Raw genomic sequence first — 24,855 nt, forward strand, 5'->3', positions numbered from 1 at the left:
TAAACTGGTGCGGCCACTCTGGAAAACAGCATGGAGGTTCCTCAAAAAATTAAAAATACAGCTACCCTACTACCCAGAAATTGCACTGCTCGGTATTTATCCAGAGGATACAAAAATGCTGATTCAAGGGGCGCCTGGGTGGCTCAGTCGATTAGGCATCTGACTTCAGCTCAGGTCATGATCTCACAGTTCATGGGCTCGAGCCCCGTGTTGGGCTCTGTGCTGACAGCTCAGGGCCTGGAACCTGCTTCGGATTCTGTGTCTCTCTCTCTGCCCCTCCCTTCCCCGCTTGCACTCTGTCTCTCTCTCTCTCTCTCTCTCTCTCTCTCTCTCTCTCTCTCTCAAAAGCAAATAAACATTAAAGAAAAAAATTTTTAAATGCTAAATCAAAGGGGCACATCACCCCAATGTTTATAGCTATCAACCATAGCTAAATTATGGAAAGAGCTCATATGTCCATCATCTGGTGAATGGTTAAAAACAATGTGTATATATGGTATGTATACAATGGAATATTACTCAGTGATTTAAAAAAATGAAATATTGCTATTTGCAATAACATGAAAGGAAGTAGAGGCTATTATGCTAAGCGAAGTAAGTCAGAGAAAGACAGATACGTGATTTTACTCATATGTGGAATTTAAGAAGCCAAACAGATGAACATAGGGGAAGGGAAGCAAAAATAATATAAAAACAGGAAGGGGGATAAAACATAAGAGAGTCTTAAATACAGAGAATAAACTGAGGGCTGCTGGGTAGGGGGATGGGCTAAATGGGGGATGGGCATTAGGCAGGCACTTGTTGAGATGAGCACTGGGTGTTATATGTAAGTGATGAATCACTAAATTCTACTCCTGAAACTGTTACTACACTATTTGATAACTAACTTGGATTTAAATACAATTAAAAAAAGAGTTATTTGGGTGCACTAAATTGATGCATAGACTAATATTGTTTAGACGTTCAACTTACTTCTTGGGCAGCTTCATTTTTTTCACCTTTTCTTCAGCATGTTCATCTGCTATTCCCACATGACATCCTAATGCCAACAAAGTCCTGGAAAACAAAACCAGAGATGAGCTGTAAGAACTCCCTCTCTATGTCTGGAATAACCCAACATAATAGCGGATGGGAATAAGGTAGGACAGTCAACCTTGAAAGCAGAGAAGAAATTGTTAATGCAAAGGAAAAACGCTTATAAAGTATTTAGTTTTGAGTAATGAGTAAGACATTGAAAATTGAAACATCACAAAAAAACAAGTGAATAGTATGTCTTTCTCCAAACCCCTCCCTATGGTCCTGTTTCTTTCCCTAAAGGCACTGATTGCTTCCAATTCTTGAATATCCTGCTCTAGTCTGTGCAGTCTCTAACACACATGTATGGGTGTGTGGGTGTGTGTGTGTGTGCGTGTGTATTGTTTCTTTGTTCCCTTTTACACAATGAGTATAGTTCTCTGCAATTTTCTATCTTGACTTTGCACCATAACTTTGATATACGGTTCTTTCATATAAAGCTGGCTAATTTTTCAACAACTTTGAAGTTCTCCATTAGTTGGATGTATCAGAATGTTTTTACCCAGTTCTCTGTTCATACCTAGTCTTTTGTTATTACAAACAATGCCACAATGAACAACCTCATACATTTAGTACATGTACTGTATCCTTCATCTGTAGGTTAAAAATTCCTAGACATGGGATTACTGAGTCACAGGGTATATACATTTTAAAGATTTATAGGACTCCTGGGTGGCTCAGTCAGTTAAGCATCCAACTGCAGCTCAGGTCATGATCTCACAGCTCGTGGGTTTGAGCCCCACGTAAGGCTCTCTACTGTCAGTGCAGAGCCTGCTTCAGATCCTCTGTCCCCCTCTCTCTCTCCCCCTCCTCCACTGGTTCTCTCTCTAGCTCTCAAAATAAATCAGATAAAATAAGGATTCATAAATATTATCAAATGTCTATAGAGTTGCTAATAATTTACATTCCCACCAGCAGTCTACAACATCGCCCGTTTCCCATACACAGTTAGCAAACCGCTTACGCTTTGCCAATTAGTCGGTTAAAAGGGTATCTCATTACCATTTTAATTTGCTTTTTTAAGATTATACTTTTAAGTAACCTCTACACCCAACATGGTGTTCAAACTTACAACCCCAAGACCAACAGTCATATGCTCTACCAGCAGAGCCAGCCAGGCGCTCCTGTATTTTTCATATTCTAAGTGTATCTGAGTGCTTTTTTCATATTCTTAAGAGTACCTGTACTTTTTTTCTTTGAAAATATTATTTGTTCACTTTTCCATTAGATTTGGGTTTTTTATTGCATTTTAGAAGCTTTTCCTATGTCTGAGATAGGAGTTGCAAATGTTTTTCTCTAGTCTGTCTTTTTCCTTTATTTAGTGCTATTTATATGCAGAATCTCAAATATGTTTTTATATAACTGAAACTTACCATCTTTTCTTATAGCTTCTGAATTTTATGTGGCACTGAGAGATACCCCATTTGTAAAGTCATTTGAAGAAAAATGTCCATGCTTTCCTGTGTGGGGGTGATGGTCAGGGGGGTCTATTAGCTTCAGGCACAACAGCTTAACTTTATTTTTTTTTCCAGATGGATACCTAATTCTTCATAAAATATTTACCAAATAATTCACCTTTTACCACTGGTTTGAAACGCAACCTTTAGTAGACACAAATGCCCATATGTTTTTAATCCTTTACTGAACTTTCTATCTAGAAAAAAAATCTTGTTTGCAAACGTCTATCAGGGGTCCCTGTTTGCCAGGAAGGGTTTATCCATTTTTTTTTAAGATACTCTATCTTTTCCTCCCCTGAATGACCTTTCATTGCTTTTCCTGAGAAATATCCTTACCATTCACATGTAGAACTCAACCTTTAAAGTCCCCCAGGTTTATATGGAACAATGTGCCTTTAGTAGCCATGACAATGAGTGGTTTCTCCTATCCCAACAGAATAAGAGACAATGGCTAGTCCTTTTTGGATTACAGAATTCCTAGGTTCTAGTCAGTTCCAGAAGGGATGTAGCAAATATCTACAATTCATTTACACTTATCCTCCACAACATCTTAAAAATGAAAATCTGGAGATAGATAGATGGCATAGATAGGTACAGCTATGTGTATTTACACATCAACTGTCACCAAGTTAAATTTTAGGTTAAACGTGGTAAAATTCAGATGATCCTGTGAAATTACCCTTCAAGTGTTAACCTGCATAAGTATGGACAGATCAAGAACTGACTGAAGCTATAAAAATTACCTAGAGAATGTGCCAATTAAAATGAGATCGAGCATGGGGCACCTGGACGGCTCAGTCAGTTAAGTGTCTGACTCTTGGTTTCGGCTCAGGTCATGATCTCACGGTTTGTGAGTTCAAGCCACACATCGGGCTCTGTGCTAACAGTATGGAGCCTGCTTGGGATTCTCTGTCTCTGTCTCTCCCCCACTCACTCTCTCTGGCTGTCTCTCAAAAATAAATAAACTTAAAAACAATTTTAAAAAATGAGACTGATCATTAATAGAAGAATAGAAAACACACTCAGAGAACAAACATGGGTTACACGTATTCAATCATTGTCCATAGGATAGGAAGTTTTTTGTCATTATTCCTTCATTCATTTAACTATTCAATGAATACCTCCTGAACATCACTAGTGGCAGGCCCTATCCTAAATTCTGGGGATAAGCTTACTGGTCAGTGAGGACTACAGCAATAGTTAATTACAATTCAGTGTCCTGTGTCCAATGAGATATGTAGAAAGCTATGAAATCACCAGGAGGATGCCAGACCCAGCTCTGAGGGAACTCAAGGTGACAATAATATTAGGATCTATCTTAAACTCTGACAATTCGATCTTTGAGGGCACACACACTGAGAAATCTTCTGATTACAATGAATGGAGAACTTGACTATACATTAAGTGAGGGCCTTGAATGCCACACTGAGGGACTCACACTTAGGTGGATGGACAACAGACAGGTTACTGAGGATTATGCTCAGAAAGATAGAATTAGAAGCTGTCAGGTCAGAAATGTATCTCGAAGAGGTTAATTTATTACTGTTTTAATAAACCTGCAAAGTTGTATGACCATCACTACAATCCAGTTTTAGCATATCTCATCTCACCAAGTTCCTCATGCCTGTTTGCACTCATTCCTCACTCCGACCCCACCTCCCCCAGGCAACCACTAATCTATATTCCGTCTCCGTAGATCTGCCTTTTCTAAAAATTATATATAAAAAGAATCATACAGGGGTGCCTGGGTGGCTCAGTTGGCTGGGCGTCTGACTTTGGCTCAGGTCATGATCTCGCAGTTTGTGAGTTCAAGCCCCGCGTCGGGCTCTGTGCTGACAGCTCGGAGCCTGGAACCCGCTTCACATTCTGCGTCTCCTCCTCTCTCTGCCCCTCCCATGCTCATGCTCTGTCTCTCTCTGTCTCTTAATAATAAATAAACGTTAAAAAAATTTTTTTAAAGAATCATATAAATTAGGATCTTTTGTGCCAGGCTTTTTTGACTCAGATTAATGTTTTTTAGGTTTATGAATGTTATAATGTTTACCAGTAGCTTATTTCCTTTTATTGCTGAAAAGTATCCCATTGTGGGGCTACATCACATTTTGTCTCTCCATTCATAAGTTTATGAACATTTGCATGGTTTCAACCTTTTGACTATTACATATAATGCTTCTATGAAGATGCTTCTGCAGACCTTCATACAAAAGTCTTTCCATGGATATAAGGTTTCATTTCTCTTAGTTACATATGTAGGAGTAGAATTGCTAGGTTGTTTGGTAAATTCATGGGGGTTTTCCAGTCTGTCTTTTATGTCATAGCCCTTCGAATGTGTGTGAAGTATTTCATTATGATTTCACTTGCATTTTCCTAATGAGCTATGATGTTAAGCATTTTATAAATGTGCTTGCTCGTCATTCATAGATCTTCTTTGGTAAAATACATGCTCAAATGCTTTGTTTATTTTTAATTGGGCTGTATGTACTCTTATTGTTGAGTTGTAAGAACTCTTTATATATTCTGAATACAAATCCTTTAGCAGGACTTCCCCTTATTTTCTACAAAGTCTACAAATATAATGTATGATATGTATGACATGACATAATTTATATGACACATAAGTATTTTCTCCCAGTCTGTAGCTTTTCTCGTCAAAAGTTTCTTCATAGTTTCTTCTGAAGTACAAAAGGTTTTGCGTATATAAAATGCAATTTATTGATCATGTGTTTTGGCTTTATATCTAAGAATTCTATGCCTAATCCAAGGAGGTTTTAAAATCAGAGCAACAGATCATTTAAAAAATCTATTTAGTGAAATTATCAACCACCCCAAGTTCTTTGAATTGGTCTCTGTATTATCTGTATTAAAACCACTGTATCTGGTTTAATGCTGTTTAACTCACATGTTTAAGACGTTTAAAAGTCTGCTGAGGAGTAGGGGCACCTGGGTGACTCAGTCAATTGAGCGTCTGACTTTGGCTCAGGTCATGATCTCATGGTTCCCGAGTTTGAGTCCCACACTGGGCTCGCTCCTGTCAGCGCAGAGCCCAATTCAGATCCTCTGTTCCCCCTCCCCCACCCCTCCCCCACTCATACCCTCCCTCAAAAATAATAAACATTTAAAAACAAACAAAGGGATTATATTGGAATGCATTATCAAAATATTAAAAAAAAAAAAAGGAGTCTGCTGAGGAATGAGGAGAGAAGAGCACACTACAAAGCGTGCCCAGGGAAGCCTGGGCGAGGCTAGGTGTCCTAGTCCACGGCAGAGAAGAACAGAATAACGGGGCAGAAACAGACTACCCGACGGTAGGTTCCCTGTCTCTGTCTTAGTAACCGCAGATATCTGCAGTAACTTGCACATGTCTTCAGTAAATACTACTAGGTTAAACAGCCGAAACTGGTCCATGGGGCAATGTAGTACTTACAGCAGACAGCCACAGGAAACAGGTAAACAGACTGGCATAGAGCCACGGAGGGAACACGAGGCACCCTGCAGATGACGAGCACTTGGTATGGAAGAGCCTGGTTAGAGACTGAGCTTTATTGCCTATTCATTGCTTCACTCATTCAAAGAACATTTACCAGGTTCTGGGTAAAGTCTGAAAAATGGTGGGTAAATGAGAAGCCCGCCCCCAAGAAATGCAGGGTCTGGTGGAGAGGCCATCCTGTGATTACACAAACCAGGAGAGGAAGTGTCTACGCTGAGAGATACAGAAGGGGCGCGTGTCCACGAAAGGGGGCCTTACTGCGTCAGGGAATGTTTACTGAAACCGCAAATGTTTCCTGAGGGAGCAATCGGAGATGTAAGGGATGAGAACAGGGCCCAGAGAGGAACCTGCCAGGAAGAGGACACATAGAAAGCCCTGGGCTGGAAAGAAATATGCAAACAGGTGAGTCAGAAAGGCTAGTGTGATGGCAAGACAGAGAGAGAGTAGCCCTCCCATAGGATGAAGCTGGTTAGAGGGGAGGCCAGACTTTGTAGACTTTTATACAAATTAAGGCACTGTCTTCATCTAAAGATTGGTGGAAAGCTGTTTTAAAAGAATGTCAATTGTGGGGGGGCCCGGGTGGCTCAGTCGGTTGGGCCTCGACTTCAGCTCAGGTGATGATCTCACGGTTCGTGGGTTTGAGCCCCCACCCCCGTCGGGCTCTGTGCCGACAGCTCAGAGCCTGGAGCCTGCTTCAGATTCTGTGTCTCCCTCTCTCTCTGCTCCTCCGTCCTCTCTCTCACTCTCAAAAATAAATAAACATTAAAAAAAAAAAAAGAATGTAAATTGGGAGAATGATGTGGAGACCTAAGTGTTCAGAAACGACCAGCTGGCTACCAAGCACGGAAGGAGAAGAGAGGAGAATGTATACATTTCCGCTGGACCCGTGGGGAGTGCATGCCACTTTCAGATGGTTAATAACGGTAGCTTAGGTTAATGTGGTACGAGACGCCGGGAGCACGGGAGGAGCTGGAGGGCTAATCGCATCATTAGCGATGGAAGAAAAGAAAGAAGTGGATGGACTAGAGGATCATTAGAAGGCCCTGGGTGAGGGGAAAGAGAAGCGACTCTGAGATAGCTGGTGTGTGTTACGGGGGCGCTTCACCATTCGAGGGGAAGAACGCTTTTTAAAAGCCTGAGACTGGAGGGGTTAAACAAATCACAAAGTTTGAGGTACACCTGCAATATCCAAGCAATTTGGCAACAGAGTAAATTTTCTGTGCTGGATGCTTTGTTGGAACTGGGTATTATGACGGTGAATAAAAACGAAACAAAACAAAACATCGCGGCCCCTACCTTCATAGAGCTTCCGGTCCAATAGTAAATATTAACGTATTAAATAACTCAGAAAGTAATACTAAAAATTGTGTTGAGAGCTATAAAAAATACTACAAGGTGTTATAAGAGAGAGTGGGGAGGTCATGGGGAAGGTCTCATCAAGGAAGTACATTTAAGCCTAACGGTGAGGAATGGGTAGGGAGGGGCCTATCTAGGAGTAAGGCAAAGAACTTTCCAGGCCAAAGGAACGGCATATAGGAGGCAGGACAAAATGTGAATCAGTGGAGGGAAGAAACCACGGGGCTGGAACAAGGGCAGGAATTAGATACACTGAGAAGTGGGAGGTGTCAGATCGCCCAGGGCTTATACAGACCCATGAGGCTGGGACATTTGATTAAGTGCAGTGGGGACCCACCGAACAGTTCTAAGCAACATGTATATGACTGCATCCAGGCAGCCGAGACCTGCTGCTGTGCACAGAATGAATTGGAAGAAGCCAAGTGGGGGGGGGGGGGCAGTGAGGAGATTCCATGACAGTCTAGGTGACACGTGATGATGGCTCAGACTGAGAGGAGTGCTGTGGAAATCGGGGAAAGGGAAAGACTGGAGATACACTTGGGAGGACCTGATGATGGGTTGGAAGCAGGGATCAAACAAAAGGAGGAGTCCAGGATGACTCCTAAGCTTCTAGTCTATGCAGCAGGATGAATGGAGATGCCATTCACAGGGGACGAAAGTCTGTAGGTCAAGGCGCCTCAGACGCAAACAGGGAAAATACCAATTGAAGAACGGGAGACGCACAGGGCAGGTGTCTGGAGTACAGATGTACATCTAGGGAGTTGTCCGCACCTGTGTGGTATGTGCGTGGGAGGAGAATGCCCAAAGACTTTGCAACAGAGAGAAGACTGAGCCCAGGACTGAACAGAAAGAATCACAATATTTAGGGGAGCCTGGGTGGCTTAGTCGGTTGAGTGTCCGACTTCGGCTCAGGTCATGATCCCACACTTCGTGGGTTCGAGCCCTATGTTGGGCTCTGTGCTGACAGCTTGGAGCCTGGAGCCTCCTTCAGATTCTGTGCCTCCTTCTCTGTCTCTGTCTGCTTGTGCTCCCTCTCTCTCAAATATAAATAAATAAACGGTAAGAAGAGTCACAATATTTAGAGACAGGGAAAACTGTTGCCAGCAAGAGACTGAACTAAAATAAGATACAAAACTAGAAGGGAAACCTGCTCTTTTACATTTTATTTATGTTTGATAGACAGAGAGAGACAGAGCACAAGTGGGGGAGGGGCAGAGAGAGAGGGAGACACAGAATCCGAAGCAGGCTCCAGGCTCTGAGCTGTCAGCACAGAGCCTGACGCGGGGCTCAAACTCACAAACCACGAGATCATGACCCGAGCTGAAGTCGGATGCTTAACCGACTGAGCCACCCAGGCGCCCAGGAAACATGTTCTTTTAAACAAAAATCACTCCTCTTCTCTCAACTGCTACTTTTCTCCCCTGGTTCCATATTGCTTCCCTTGGTGTCCCTGTGTCCCGATTCCTCATCTCATTCCTCCCTACATACATATGCAGACAAATCACATTTCCCAAAAATAATTTTAAGGAAAAAATTACTTGACCAGAAGAAAAACACTGTCATAGTCTTCCTCGATTTTTATTAACTTCCAAAGAAAGATTTTTTTTTTATTTTAAAAAAATTTTTTTAACGTTTATTTATTTTTGAGACAGACAGAGACAGAGCATGAATGGGGGAGGGTCAGAGAGAGGGAGACACAGAATCTGAAACAGGCTCCAGGCTCTGAGCTGTCAGCACAGAGCCCGACGCGGGGCTCGAACTCACGGGCCACGAGATCATGACCTGAGCCGAAGTCGGCCACTTAACCGACTGAGCCACCCAGGCGCCCCTTCCAAAGAAAGATTCTATGCAAGTATACACTATGTTGACTAAAAATCATTATAACTTTCACTTCCCAAACATAAGTCATTTATTCAATAATTAAGATCGGGGTGCCTGGGTGGCTTGGTCAGTTTAGCATCTGATTCTTGGTTTTGGCTCAGGTCATGATCTCACGGTTTCATGGGCTCAAGTTCCACATCGAGCTCCATGCTGATGGTGCAGAGCCTGCTTGGGATTCTCTCTCTCCCTCTCTCTCTACCTGTCCCTGACCCATGCATCTCTGTCTCTCAAAATAAATACATAAGCTTAAAAAAAATTTAATATCTGGAATTCAGAAAATACTGGGAATAAATCAGAAACTAAGATTTTAGGAACACTGGTTAAATTGGGGACAGGGCTTGGCAGGCATGCTGTAACCACTGTGCCGTCCTGAGAGAAGGTGCCAGAAGTCTGCAGAACTCTACAGTACACAGACGACTATCAAATCTGACGTTGTCTTTTCTCAACAATTGGCACAACAACAACAAAAAATTCACAGAAGAGCATCCAAAATTCAAATTCACTTAAAATAACCCTTTAACCCCAAATAAGGGATATGCTGGAGTAATCTTTTGCTTCTCTGTTACTTGGCACTTCTCAGAATTCAAATGAATAAAGCGTTAATCACCCCCATGATATTCTTATGGCGTGTCAGACATGTAGTGCTCAAGGCTTCATCAGTATTCTACGATTTAGTCCCCACAATTCCACAAGGTAGATTCACTATGACCCCCATTTCAATAAGGGAAGAAAATCTAAGGTTCAGAAAAATCTAAGATTCCTTTAGAACAGCAAGTGCTTGAACCTATACCAACCAAAGTCAAAGTTGTTCTCTCCTTCTTTGCTCTGGAGACTTTCAAACAAAGGACTAAAGAAAATACAGGAAGAAACTACTGTGCTTTCTCTAAACTACTGAGATTGGGCCAAACTTTGGAGAGGTGGGGTCTCTTCCGGTGCTAAGGTAAATTTTTAAAGAAATAGGTTAGGGGCACCTGGGTGGCTCAGTCAGTTAAGCATCTGACTTGGGCTCAGGTCACGATCTTGCGGTTTATGGGCTCGCAGTTTGTGAGTTTGAGCCCTGTGTTGGGCTCTGTGCTGACAGCTCGGGGCCTGGAGCCTGCTTCAGATTCTGTGTCTCCCTCTCTCTCTGCCCCTCCCCAGCTCACATTCTGTATCTCTCTCACTCAAAAATAAATAAACACACTCAAAAAGATTTTTTTAAAGAAATAGATTTAATCAGCTCATTGTAAAACCATAAACTATTGAGAATTGGCTCATGAAAAAGGTCATTAGCATTCACCATGGGCAACAGCACCATGGTACATGCACTCTGATGATTAATCAAACCAGCCACCAATGGCTCTTAGGAATGAGATCAGATTACATGCAGTCAAACTCAACACACTAAATGCAAATACAGAGATTTCTCCACCTCACTGCTTCCCAGGATTCGCCCTTTGCAATAGCTGGCCGAGTTGCCAATCACTAAAATTATAGGGAGTGTACTGCAAATTTAACTAAATTATCTTCGACCATGACCTTTCAATAAAACATTTTGTTGTCAAAGATGGGCAAATGGTGAGCTGCTGTGAATTACTTATTGAAATGTACAAGCCTCTCATCAAGACACAAAGGAAGGCAGGGCATCCCAAACACGGGGTACACAGGTCACAGCCATGCATTATGCATTCTTTATCACCGGCACACGCTGCGAATTTTTATCTTTGGTAGGTTCTCAACTTACTTGATTTGTATATATTTCCCTTTCTTTTTAACTCAATAGTAGAACCTAAACTCATCCTATGCCCAATATGTTAATTTCCATAATGCTAATTACTATCACATCTTTGAAGAAATATACTTGAACGCGAAACCTAGAGTGTGACAAGGTGGTTAAGTTTTATGTTCTGAATCCTTGGTAAAATTGGTTCCACGGAAGTAACTCCTTACCCTTCACAAAACTGAAACAAATAAAAACGGACGCAGCGTATAAGCCTACTATAAGCATGAATTAGAATAAGTGACCCATTTGAACAAATGTAGTCCTAGAGGGTCATCAAGGACAGAAAAGGAATAAAAGAAACATGATAGTGCTTTCAAAAATATTTTCTGAACTTTGCTGTATTGAAATGTAACATTGTTCTCCCTCCTTTATTTTATACCACCTCATTCTTTCGTTTGCAATGGTTAAGTGGCACATTTCATGACAGCAATTGGAAGAGTCACTGAAAAGCACATCTGCCTTTAACGATGACATGCAAGGGGCGCCTGGGTGGCTCAGTCAGTTAAGTGTCCGACTTCAGCTCAGGCCATGATCTCATGGTTCATGGGTTGGAGCCCTGCATCGGGCTCTGTGCTGACAGTTCAGAGCCTGGAGCCTGCTTCAGGCTTCAGATTCTGTGTCTCCCTCTTTCTCTTCCCCTCCATCACTCGCTCTCTGTCTCCCAAAAATGAATAAACATTAAATTTTTTTTAAGATGGCATGCGAACAGTCTACAGTAGCCTTTCTCAAAGTGTGGCAAATGGTCCTGAGGTATCCTCTGAAAAAAAGACGGTATAGCTCAATAATTTGGGGAAATATAAATGGATTCCACCCCAATTTAAAGATTCATAGTACTGGAAAATCCATCAGTAAAAAATAAAAACTTATTTAATTATTTTAACTCAGCATCTTTAAAATGTGTTAGAGCAGTGTTTCTCAAACTATCTGTGATGAAGGACCAATTTTCTTTTCATTTCTAGCCTGTAGTGGTCTGATTCTCTGATAAAATACAAAAAAACTTGTCAGAGAAAATCATGTGTTTTTTTTAATGTAAAATGTATGTATGTAGGTATGTGTGTATTTTGAAAAGGAGAGAGAGAGAGAGAGAGAGAGAGAGAGAGAGAATCCCAAGCAGGCTCTGTTCTGTCAGTTCAGACCCTGATACAGTGCTTGAATGTGGCTCAAACTCACAAGCCATGAAATTATGACCTGAGCCGAAATCAAGAGTCGGACGCTGAACTGACTGAGCCACCCAGGTACCCCGAGAAAATTAAATTTTTTAAATGAAGACATAAAATACAAGCTTACATTTTGTAAATTATTTATAAATTACTGTTTATAAATTATTCAGTAAGACATGAAATTGCTCCCTTGAATTGGTATAAAAGTTTCTAGACACTTATTGTTAGTAGCTTTTCTTATCTTGTCACAAATCAGTAACAATTTGTGACTGACCTGGTCCATGGCCCACACTCTGAGCAGCACTATATCTGATCACAGAGCCCTTGTGTTCTGTAACACCCATGTGTAGGATGCTCTTTGGGAAATACTTTATAAAGACATAAAATGACAAAGTCAAAGTCTAATTCCCAACAAATATTGATCCAATCCACCTGTGCATTGTGAAAAGTTCTAACTTCAACGCTGAATTATGAACTGTATCGATACCTTGTTTGTTCCACGTAAGGCAGATAGGAAAACAGGAAAAGTTAACAAACTCACTTCAGGGTCTCAAGTGACATCTGCAAATTGTAATTGCGTTCCTGCTCCGGTAGCTTGGAGAACTCCACCAGACACGGATGCTGTCTCTTATTGTCATCTCTAACCTGAAACAGGGCAGAAAATCCTCATGTAATAGTCTCCAATATCAGACACTAGCAACGGCAAGCCATCTGTGTGGTGGAAAGTAGAGGGGAAAGTGGAAGGGGAAAGTGGAGGGGGAAAGTGGAGGGGGAAAGTGGAGGGGGAAAGTGGAGGGGGAAAGTGGAGGGGGAAAGTGGAGGGGGGAAGCAAGAAGGAAGCCCCAGCTCATCACCCTAGCAAATTCGCCCTGGAACCCCCCCGGCACATTAATGTTTGAGGTCAGTGGTAAAACTTGGCGTTCTCTGGGCCCCCTGTTCTGTTTGTCACAGTTCCTGGCCCCAGGTCCCATGCCTGCTCTACCCGGACACCCACAGCTCGCCCCCTCAGCCCCCTCCCGCATTTGTTTAAATCTTATTTTCTCAACCAGGTTTATCCTATCCACCTTCCCAATGCGGCCATCTGCCCGCTCACCCTACACTTTCTTTTTCTTCCATAACAAATTCCACCTGCTAACAAATTCTGGTCTGCCGGGCCGGATACTTTACTGTATTGTCTATCTCCTGGCACTAGAAAGTAAGACCAAAGAAACAGGGATTTTGTTCTCTTTTGTTCTTTGCTGTATTCCCAGCACCTAGAACATGCCTGACACGTGACAGGCACTTAACAAATGTTTTGTAAACTGAAATGAATTCTATGTAAGAAGGTGCAGTGATGATTTAGTTTTCATGTATAGTCATTTTATGTGTTTAGAGCCAAACGGACTGGAGACGTCAGTCAGCAGCATGACTGATCTTTGAGATGGTTCCAGTTGTTGATCTCACCCGCTGCAACCTCCAGATAACACAAATCATTCCTTCACCTTAACAAAATCAGCCTAATACAGGCACGTTTCACATTAATCCTTAAAAGTGTGTATTAGCAATAAGAGTAAACAAAATTCAAGACTTTAGGAATCAATTAGTAAGAAATCTGTTCTAGATCCTTACATTACTAAATACTTTTTTTTTTAATCTTCTTGGAGACCCAAGTGACACGGGCATTGGTCCCTGGTAGCACTAGATGACAGTCATATGCTGTTAGGGTACAAATTACTCCATGGGAATAATTACCAGGTTCTAGAAACGCCACATAAAAAGTGTGCGAACGTGAGCAAAGATTTTTTTAAAAAACTCTTCAGGCATCACTATGTTAAAAATAACATATTGTTTTTTCTTCCTAGTGATCTTTACAAATGAACAGGACTTAGGCAAAAGCATATACAGTATGTACTTGACTAAATGTGTGACTCTGGAAATGAAATCTAGAATCACAGGATTTTACATGAATTCTAAACATAAAAGTGGAAGTGCATGTGTCCAAGTCCTGATACTCTACTCCCCATTTACGTTATGTCCTCTTCCCCTCTATTATCTATACCAGAGAATAACACTACTGTCCTCTCAAAGGTCCAAGCTAAAACCAAAAATCTGCCCAGACTTCCCTCCCTCTCTTATCCATATCCGATACCTGAACTCCAAAACACGTCTTGCAATCATGTCTCTCCTTCCCCACTGCCAGGCACACAGTTGTGAAACTCACCATCTCCTACCTCAGGGACTGTTAAGAGCCTCGGCAGATCTTACAGTGCAAACAGTTCCAGACTAGAAGCTAGAAAATTTGGATCCCAGTCCTAGCTCCTGACGATCCCTGTGACTGCTCTCAAGGCCCTTCCCTCTGTGAGGACTCTCAGAGGAGACATCATCACCCGTAAAACTGAAATAACACATAGCCCAGCGCACTGTTGTGAAAATTTAATCCAGGAACCTGTGAGATTGTATGTGAAAATGGAAAGTGAAAATGTATTTATCTAAATAATACATAAATGTGAGGAATTAGAGTATCATACAGTATTACTGCTAAATGGGGTATTATGCGGTATCACCACTAACACTAATCCTAAATGTTCTTTATTTAAAGCTCAATGCGATAGGGGCGCCTGGGTGGCTCAGTCGGTTAAGCGTCCGACTTCAGCTCAGGTCACGATCTTGCAGTCCGTGAGTTCGAGCCCCGTGTCGGGCTCTGGGCTGATGGCTCAGAGCCTGGAGCCTGCTTCCGATTCTGTGTCTCCCTCTCTCTCTGCCCCTCCCCCATTCATGCTTTGTCTCTCTCTGTCTCAAAAATAAATAAACGTTAAAAAAAATTATTAAAAAAAATTAAAAAAAAATAAAGCTCAATGCGATAAATTACGACAGAATGAATACACCCATTTCTATATTCAGTCAAATATAAGAAAGTACAATCTTTGGGATATTTAGACTAATAACATTATACAAATAAAAGTATTCTCACAGTCCTGCTAAAAATAAGTCTAGGATACATGGAATCGCATAGGAAGTGCTTTTTCTCCTTAATCTAAATTTTACTGACAAAGTATAAACGGAGATCTTTAAATACGAAGTTGGAAATATATTCAATCATTGTATCTCAGCCTATTTTCCACCTATGAAATCAACTATGACCCTCTGCCCACAGGCTCCGTACTGACTGCTACACAGTTAAGACTAAAAGAAGTAAAACACCAGGGAGGGGAAAAGAAAAATGACTGATTTCATTTTCAGCTTTCACTCTCAATTTCAATGAGGTTTTTTTTTTTCCAAGTGGCTTAGAAATCAATGCTTATTGTCTGTATATGTTAACCTTGATTTAAAAATATAACTTTCAGCCTAAAGAACGACAACTTTTCAATGGTCTATGCAACCAAGCCATCCTTCAACAGACACGCCAATAATGTTGTCCCCTCTCGTAATGAAAAACTGGACAAAAACTAATATGTAAGGGGAAAAATCAATCTAATCGATTCATGTTGCCACATAGCAGGATGAGTGAGAAAAAGTTAGGTTTTCAGAAAGATGTATTAACAAATCTGAAAATAAATTTCAAAATTACTTACCGGACCATACTGCCAGCCAAGTTCAATTTTATTCATAACCCAGAGTTCATGGATATTCTCTGCCAGTTTTTCTCTTATTCTCTCCAGGTGAGGAGGTAACACAATCTAAAATTACAAGAAAAGAAAAGGAAAGAGAGGGAGGGAGGGAGGGAGGGAGGGAGAGAGAGAGAGAGAAAGAAAGAAAGAAAGAAAGAAAGAAAGAAAGAAAGAAAGAAAGAAAGACATCAGAAACAAATGCAATGAAACAGTGCTAACTATCCTCACAGTGAGCTGAACCAAATAAAACCATCATATACCATCAAAACTAATATAACAAGGTTCTAAACATTCTAATGTAGTTATTAAAATATAATTAGGTATAGCTAAACATTTTTTAGGTAATTTGGAGACTTTGGGTGGGACAGCTTATGTTTCCAAGGGAATATATGAAAAGTTGGGAAGAAGGAAAAGAGTGTTGGTGGGGGCAGTCAGTATTAAGAAAGATGCCTTCATGGGCGTGGGACATAGCTACCAAAGTGTGCATCACTTAAAAGAGAAATCACCTCAAAGTTCTTAAACCAACATGGCCATTCCCCATAGGCCAGAATGAAGGCGATTCAGTGGCCAAAGGATAATCCATAGGCTCTCTGAGTCTATAAATATCTGATTGTAGTGACGTATGTTTTCCCTTAACTCTACTCTACCACTCTCATTGGTTTCCAAGTATGAGCTTCTAAGGGAAAACTATCTTTACATGCTCTCATTAAAATGAGGAAGTTTAGGGGTGCCTGGGTGGCTCAGTCGGTTAAGCACCCTTCAGCTGAGATCATCACCTCACATTTCATGAGTTCAAGCCCCCACTGGGCCCTTGGCTGTCAGCGCAGAGCGTGCTTCAGATCCTCTGTCTCCCATTCTCTCCCCTTCCCCCACTTTCTCTATCAAAAATAAATATTTTAAAAAGAGAAAGTTTAATGACCTCTTCACAAAGAACACGAATGGTTTTCAAGGCGAGGGCTTGGTTGTTCACGTCTGGTGACGCACTTACGTGTCACCCCACAGCCAGTCCCTCCACAAACAGAGGGCAGGCGATTGCCCACAACGTTCGCTGATGAGGCAGTTGCCCCAGAAATGCAGGCTGTCACTGCTCCCTGTCCCCACAACAGTAGAGATACTCTAGGTCTCGAGAAATCCTCAATGTGTTCTCACCGCAGAATCCAACCGTCCCTCCCGGCCCAGTTCCATCCTCCTAATGGTGTTTACTACCACACTTTGGAAGCACCACACCTATCCTGCCACCGTGCAGCCAGAAACGACACACAGGAAGCTTTAGGCATGAACAAAGCTTGCTCCTTTTACTAAATAATATAAAAATTCAGCATGACGAGACAGAAAAGAGGATGCCAGGAGCTAAGCAAGTGTTCGCCAAACAACTGGACCCTCTGAGGCCTGGTATTGATTCTACTTCAGGATCTAGAAGCAATCCCTTGGATCTTCGAAAGTAATACAAACACTGAATATCTAGCCAACCTTATTGAAGTTACTTCAGTGTCAAGATAGAGCCATATTTAGTTAATTCATTGTCTGTGTCGGGATATGTACACATGTATGAAACAGAAAAGCAAGAATGAAGGCTAATATTTCTTGGGTGCCTGTTTGCAAAGTATTGTGCTAACGTGTTATTTATTAACCGTACCCTTAGGATCCTAATTGATTAGGGGAGTAACTTCCTCAAGGTCCCAAAGTAAGCATTTGACCCTGGGTGCTATGACTCACTCCAAAGCCCACAATCTCAATCTCGACCTAAGAAAAATTGCTTTAAAAATTGCTTTAAAATAATAGTGTATCGAGATGGGAGGAGAAATTTTAAAAAACTACACTCTAAAATTAGCATCCATTACCTCCAGGTGTGACCCACATTAGCGCATCAGGAAATCAATGTAGTGGCTTGAGACCACCCTTAAAAAAAATAGAATCGAATCAAACAGAAAATAGATGAGAGGAAGTGGTAAAGGTAAGCATTGTTTTTATGAAACGTGCTTCAATTATACACATGAATCGTAGGACTGTCAGATGCATTCCTGAGGGTTGCGGATAAAAGCGTCGGAAAACCATGGCACATGAGAACAGTACAACAGTGTGGCGGTACCAGTGGCCGCCATTACGCCTGCTCCGCGTACCTGGCTGGTGTCCACAGGGATTGGTGTGAAGGCGGCCTGCGTCAGGGAAACCGTGGGGCCCAGCAGGTCTCGGGTGTAAGTTCTTTCTTGCTTGTATTCTCTGCTGTGTTCCACTTTCAACTTCTCTTTTGGGAGAACAGCTTCATAACAAGGAGCATACCCAGGTGGAGGAAGGAATTTAAATTCTCCATGTCTCCCCCCAAGTAGAAAGCGTACCCTAAAAAGGATGCGGGCCAGTGTCAGTGACAGCTCTGGTGTATAGCAAGTCACCTCATCAACAAAAGACGAGGAGTAAATTCTCAGCACAAAATTAACTTTATCAGACACCACACTTTTCCCCCAAGCCATAATGTGGGTGCCATAGAGTCTAAGAGCCTCTAAGCACAAAAGATAAAATGGGATCACAGGAAAAAATGGATTAAATGATGTTGCTGGGTCAGGGAAAACTATCATTCACTGGAGAAACAGCAAAATCACACACAACAGACTCCTTTGGGAATGAAATGCCTGTACACAGTAATGGGTCACTGAATGTCTCAAGGGGCCAAAACAGTCAACTGAGAAAGAGGAGACATTATCTAAATATCTATGTATTTTCAATTACAGGACTGGATGAGGTCTGATTAAAAAAAAAAAAAAGTCACTTTCCAGTGTCCAACTTCTCAGTGAAATTCCTTAAAGGGAACTCAAATGATATTTCATTTGTAAAAGAAAGAAGGTAACCTTATTTCTTATTCGATGACAAAAAGTCTTACTAAAATCTTTTATACATCGAAATGATTATATCAGAAATAATTTAATCCAAGTTCCATTGAACAACACTTTTCGAAACATAGCTAAATGATGGGGTGCTCAGCTTACAAAATAAAATCAGGGGTGCCTGGGTGGCTCAGTCAGGTAAGCATCCGACTTCGGCCCAGGTCATGATCTCACAGTTCATGAGTTCGAGCCCTGCATCCGGCTCTGTGCTGACAGCTCAGAGCCTGGAACCTGCTTCAGATTCTGTGTCTCCCTCTGTCTCTCTGCCCCTCCCCTGCTTATGCTTTGTCTCTCTTTCTCTCAAAAATAAATAAACATTAATTTTTTTTAAAAAAAAAAAGGAAAATCAAAATTTCCTTTTCCTTGCAATTTTTCTAATTTCTCTGCTTCAGTTCTAGGCCACAAATAACAGGAATAATAAATTAGTAAATAAAATAAAAAGCAAAGAGCAAAAAATGAGGACAACTAAAATTTTAAAACTAAAATTTTTAAATTTCAAAAATTATAAAAAGAAATACAATTTGTATGAATACACCAGCAAAGGTCACTGGTGCGTGGATAGCTAATAATTCATGCTTTCTCTGTCCCCTCTTCAATATGGTGCTTCTGTAACCATGAATGATTCATGTGGATAGAATTCAAATGGAAAGAATAACCAGAATAACTCGATGGCCAGTCGTAATAAGGGAGCCATTCTCATTAGTTAGCTATATGCATATATTAATAGGTGACAACGTGGCCCCTTATCACAACAGACCGATGCTTGTTAAAGTTTTCTTTGTAGAACTCCAAAGAACTATCATTTATCTCTTTCCATCTGGTAATAGCAAGAACGCAGAAAGTTAGAAGAAACCACCTTGACCCAGCTGATCCCAGGCAGATAATTTACAAGTATAACAGGTAGACGGTAACACAGAGGAGATATCTCAACCTGATGAACAAAAAAAAATCCATTTAGTTTCTGTAGAATGAGGGGGTTTGGAGTAGGGTGGGGGAAGATGATGACAAGAAAAGAAAAAGTGATGAAAATAAATATAAGGAAATAAGTGGTACTTTCTTACATAATAGAGTTCATTTTCCTTTATTAAATAAAAAGTAAACTTAAATTGGCTTGAAATACTCCAGAACACTATTTGGGAGAGGTTTAGCAGATGGCTCTGCCTAAATGGCAGAATAGGTGGACAGAGCATTCAGCCCCTCCAGATGCCCCTCTGGGGTGAATCTTACCTCTTCTTCCAAGGCACTAGCAACATGCCCCGGGGACAGATGCCCCGGGGGTGAGAGAGAAGGTTAGGGAAGCGTGGGTGATGGCAGTACAGAGTCTTCTGTGAAAGAATGAGAAGTCAAAAGGGACACAGACCAAAAAACACACAGAATTACTAACTTTATTCCTGCAGAGAAACTAACAACTGGAAAGAAGAGGCCATCGATGTTGAAATTCTCAAACATTCCTTGAACAGGTTGCCCGTTAATTCGGAACGAGATGCTTGGGGCGCTCAGATCTAAACAGCAACTGATGACATCGTCGGTTCTCAAGAGATGTTGATTCGGTGAGCTTACAGTGCGTGCAATACAACCTATGGAGGAAAAACAGTAACAGAGGTGACTTTTTTTTTTTTTCCTCACAGCATCATCTTCAGAGCCAAAGATCTGAATTGGTAGTGACAAATCAATGCACAATACTGGAAGAGAGTAAGTCTTGAATGCATATTAATGTTATATATTAAATCTTTTGTCCAAAAGCTGTTGCTTTTTGGGGGGAGCCAAGCTGCTATCTTTACTATAAAACGGGCCTCCTCATATGCAGAGAATTCTGCGTGGGGATGAATGGCATTTGATGCACAAATCATCTCGGAGCTGATAACGTGATGATGTCAGAGAAAAAGCTCCGGGGAGAGATCTGAGTTCAAACAGACGTTTTACAAACTACCATCTGTACGACCATCAGCCCATTACATAACCTCTGTAGACCTTGATTTCTTATAAAGCCAAATGCCATAACCTTGCAGAGTTGTAATAATGATTAAATCAATGGTTTAAAAGAACACCAGGACTTGCATGTCAGTCCCCTTGCCAAATATTAAATCCCCTTTGTTTTATAAAATAAAAATATATAAGGATAATGAAAGCAGAAAATGTGTTCATTCGTGCACTGTTTGCTGAGAGGCAAGCATATGCCAACTGGTTTGTTTTTACAATTGATTTCACACAAGATCTTGGTTGGCTTCCTAAACACAGCAGGATGCAAGTTGAGGCGTGAAATGATTATTTGATAAACGTCATTTCCTGCCCCAGCCAACCTGTGGCCTACGCTCATTCTTGACTATGTCAAAACTCCTTTGCTAATTAGTCTCCGTGGGCACACAGGCAGACAAGAAGGTGAGGCTTTCTCAAATACACATGCTCACAAATGCATACAAAATTTCCCAATTTGAGCAAAGACAAAAATAGATGTCATGATACAAGATTTGCATTTTTATAAGACCTTTTTTGAATTTCCAGCATGCCAAATTTTTTACCAGCAGCATATGTGAAATGCCACTGGCAGAAGATATAGACTTTTTAAATTTTGTGTAAGTTTTGACTTTTATCAGTAATCAAATCTGCAAGCAATAAATTCATTATCAAGTGGTACTTTTAGAATTCCCTAAATAAAGAGAGCTTTTCAATGTTTATTTATTTTTGAAAGGGAGTGACAGAGAGAGAGCGTGAGCACAGGAGGGGCAGAGAGAGAGGGAGACACAGAATCCAAAGCAGGCTCCAGGCTCCAAGATGTCAGCACAGAGCCCGATGCAGGGCTTGAACTCCCAAACTGTGAGATCATGATCTGAACCGAAGCTGGATGCTTAACCAACTGAGCCGCCCAGGTGCCCCAAGGGAGCTTTTTAAAAACATCATATAAAAGCAATGTAACTCACGTCAAAAGATCTATACCCTTCTTTGCATCGAGGTGAAAATGTTATTACACAGATATTTACTATACACCAAATATACTGCTCAGACTGAGGGATATTATTATGCTAATGCTGAGGACTAAAAGTCACCATGGCAAACCCTCTTGTGATGCCTGAAACAAAAAGGAAAGCTAGAGAGGATCACTAGTGCACAACCTGAGGTCCACAATTTAAATGGCACTCACACTGTTGAATCCACTGGGAAGCATTTTCAGGTTTCATGTAAGCAAACCTATCATATCCATATTAGAACTACATTCCTGTCCTCCGCATTAGCCACAAAGGAAGACAGCAGCAGTGTGATTTACCGGTCCTGGATTAGAAATCTGTACCCATCTTTCTCCTCCACTCTTCTACGACATTCCTCCACACTTCCGTATTTAAATGCTCCGACACTCATCTCACTTTTGGCCCTCCCTTACAAACACTTGGGACTTGGATGCCGAAAATCCAGTTCTGCATTCACAGAATGTAGCAACTCTGTTCAAAGTTTAAATTGGAAAAGAATAAGTGAAGACACAGCTCCAAACTTTTGCTGATGAGCCCGATTCTCATTCCAGAAAACATCACCAGTCTTTAATTACAGAAAGTTGAGTGGTAGAGAACATGCTCTATACCAGAAATCGCAGATTTAATTCTACTTTCACTATTAAAAAGAATAGGAGTGTAACCCCAAGAAAATGATCTGAATGACTCTGACCTTAATAAATCAGTCAGAAGCCAACTGATTTAGTTTTGTCTTTGTTGACTCTGAATCTAAAATTAAGAAAGCACTTAAGGGACGCCTGGGTGGCTCAGTCGGTTAAGCATCCGACTTCGGCTCAGGTCATGATCTCGCGGTTAGTGAGTTCGGGTCCCGCATCAGGCTCTGTGCTAATGGCTCAGAGCCTGGAGCCTGCTTCGGATTCTGTGTCTCCCCTCTCTCTCTGCTCCTCCCCCACTCACGCTCTGTCTCTCTCTGTCTCTCAAAGATGAATAAATGTTAAAAAAATAAAAATTTAAAAAAAGCATTTAATATGGCTGGTGTCAGAGAAATTTCTGCCTGTGCTCTCTTCTAGGATTTTTGATGTGTCAAGTTTCACATGTAGTTCGTTAACCCATCTTGAATTTATTTTGTGTCTGGTGAAAGAAAGTGGTTTAGTTTCACTCTTTTGCACGTAGCTGTGTGGTTTTCCCAACACTATTTGTTGAAGAGGCTGTCTTTTTCCCATTGCATATTCTTTCCTGCTTTGTTGAAGATTAAGTGACCATATAATTATGGGTTTATTTCTGGGTGTTCTCTTCTGTTCCACTGATCTATGTGTCTATTTTCGTGCCAGTACCATATAGTTTTGATCACTACAGTTTTGTAATATGGCTTGAAGTCTGGAACTGTGATATCTCCAGCTTTGCTTTGCTTTTCCACGATGGTTTTGGCAATTTGGAGTCTTTCCTGATTCCATACACATGCCAGGATTTTTTTTCCTTCTAGTTCTGTGGAAAAAAATGCTATTGGTATTTTGATAGAGATATCACCGAATGCGATTGCTTTGGGTTGCACAGATATTTTAACAATATCCGCTCTTCCATTCCACGAGCATAGAATGTCTCTCCGTTTGTGTCATCTTAAATTGATTTCATATTTTTTACAGTTTGCAGAGTACAGGTCTTTTATTTCTTTGGTTAGCTTTATCTTACTGCTTTTGGTGCAACTGTAAATGGGACTGTTTTCTTCATTTCTCTTTCTGCTGCTTCATTATTGGTGTGCAGAAATGCAACAGATTTCTGCACATTGATTTTGTATCCTGTGACATAACTTAATTCATGTATCAGTCCTAGTATTTTTTCTGGTGGAATGTTTCAGGTTTTCTATATATAATATGTCATCGGCAAACAGTGAAAGTTGGACTTCTTCCTTACTAAGGTGGGTACCTTTTATTTCTTTTTGTTGTTGACTGACAGATCCCAGTAGCTGAAAAAAACCCACACCTTTCAACTACAGGCAAGACACAGTGCCTACTTCCTTGCCATTTAAAAAGCAATTGAATGTTTTCTCCTGATACAAAGCTTCAAATGATTTTCTCCTGAACTTCCACAACCTATCCTCCTTTCAGTGATATATGTTCACAGGTGCACTGAATATTTTTGTTGTTGTTGTTGCTGCTGCTTTATTCAACAGAGACTGCATAATAAAAAGTATAATGCATTACAGGTCAATTCCATGAGCACTGGGTTCTTTTTGTGTGTTGAAAGAAAAAGCTTCAAGCTAAATGCAAAAATGAAAATGGTAAGGTGGCATTATACGGCTAAAATAATTAGAACCAATTCAGCATTGTTTTATCAGAGTAATCTCCCCTCTCCCCTAATCTCTGTGTACTGGGAAAACAAGTTAACACGTTTCATTCATTCACCTGAGTACCCAAGTCATGCGGAAGCATACCAGAAAGTAAAGAGAGAAGATAGGAAAACTGAAGGGTGAGAGTGAAAATGTATTATGAGAGAGACATTACCCCTATTTTATGTTTGTTAGGCCTTCTGAACTTAGTGGTCATTGCCTTTGTGTGGTCAGCAGGAAAAGCCTACTACAGGAACAGAAGCTCCAACTATAGTTGGGCCAGAACAATCCACTGCGTGTTAAGACAGGCGCACTGCTCCCTGGGCCCCAACTACAGGCCCCCACGTTAGGATGAAAAATCTCAGCCAAGCTCCTTACTTGACAGAGAGAACCTTGAAATGCCTGCATTTCCCTTGCATTGACAAATATTTTCTGCCACTTGATATAACTAGTACTCAAAGACTAAGATGTTATTTTTTTATTTGTTGTTGCTTAAGATGTTCTTTTTCTTCAGTCATATTTTTGTACTACTAAATGTGGTATCCTGAAAATAATCATGCCTGCCACTTACAGACATATGCTTGTTTATAAATAGAGAAATTCAGAAAGGTATTTCAAAATTTAATGGGGGATGCCTTTAGGAAGTAGATGTGAAGGGAAGGAGATATTAGGGACTTTTCACTTCTGTACTATTTGAGGTTTTGATCATGTATTAATTTTATACTAAATCTTAAAGACTCTAAAAAAAAAAATATCCAAAATGCAGCTTCAGGTCTTCCAGACTACTAAGCTACTGGCACTGAATAAAGGAAAAAATCAGTAAGTATTCATGACAAACTACAGCTGCACAAAGTGCTTTGATTCACAAACCCATTACCATAAACTCTTAGATTTAATTCAACTTTTAAGTTTTTATAAGCGATTAGAACTCTAAAGCATTAATA

The 24,855-nt window shown here is 40.9% G+C and overlaps 1 protein-coding gene across 9 annotated transcripts in view; it reads right to left on the reverse strand.

The window, feature by feature from the left end:
* RYR2 (ryanodine receptor 2) overlaps positions 1-24,855 on the reverse strand; it is a 757,942-nt gene that overhangs the window by 307,306 nt on the left and 425,781 nt on the right. For all 9 annotated transcript variants that reach the window (XM_023240368.2, XM_023240367.2, XM_023240360.2 and 6 more), the window contains 5 exons: positions 20,028-20,220; positions 17,885-18,101; positions 15,729-15,833; positions 12,719-12,822; positions 973-1,056 (listed from right to left, as the gene is read on the reverse strand). In XM_023240368.2, the coding sequence (XP_023096136.2) occupies positions 973-1,056; positions 12,719-12,822; positions 15,729-15,833; positions 17,885-18,101; positions 20,028-20,220 (703 nt within the window). The remainder of the gene's footprint in view (positions 1-972; positions 1,057-12,718; positions 12,823-15,728; positions 15,834-17,884; positions 18,102-20,027; positions 20,221-24,855) is intronic.

The sequence above is a fragment of the Felis catus genome, chromosome D2 (genome assembly GCF_018350175.1).
Source record: "Felis catus isolate Fca126 chromosome D2, F.catus_Fca126_mat1.0, whole genome shotgun sequence".
Lineage (NCBI taxonomy): Eukaryota > Metazoa > Chordata > Mammalia > Carnivora > Felidae > Felis > Felis catus.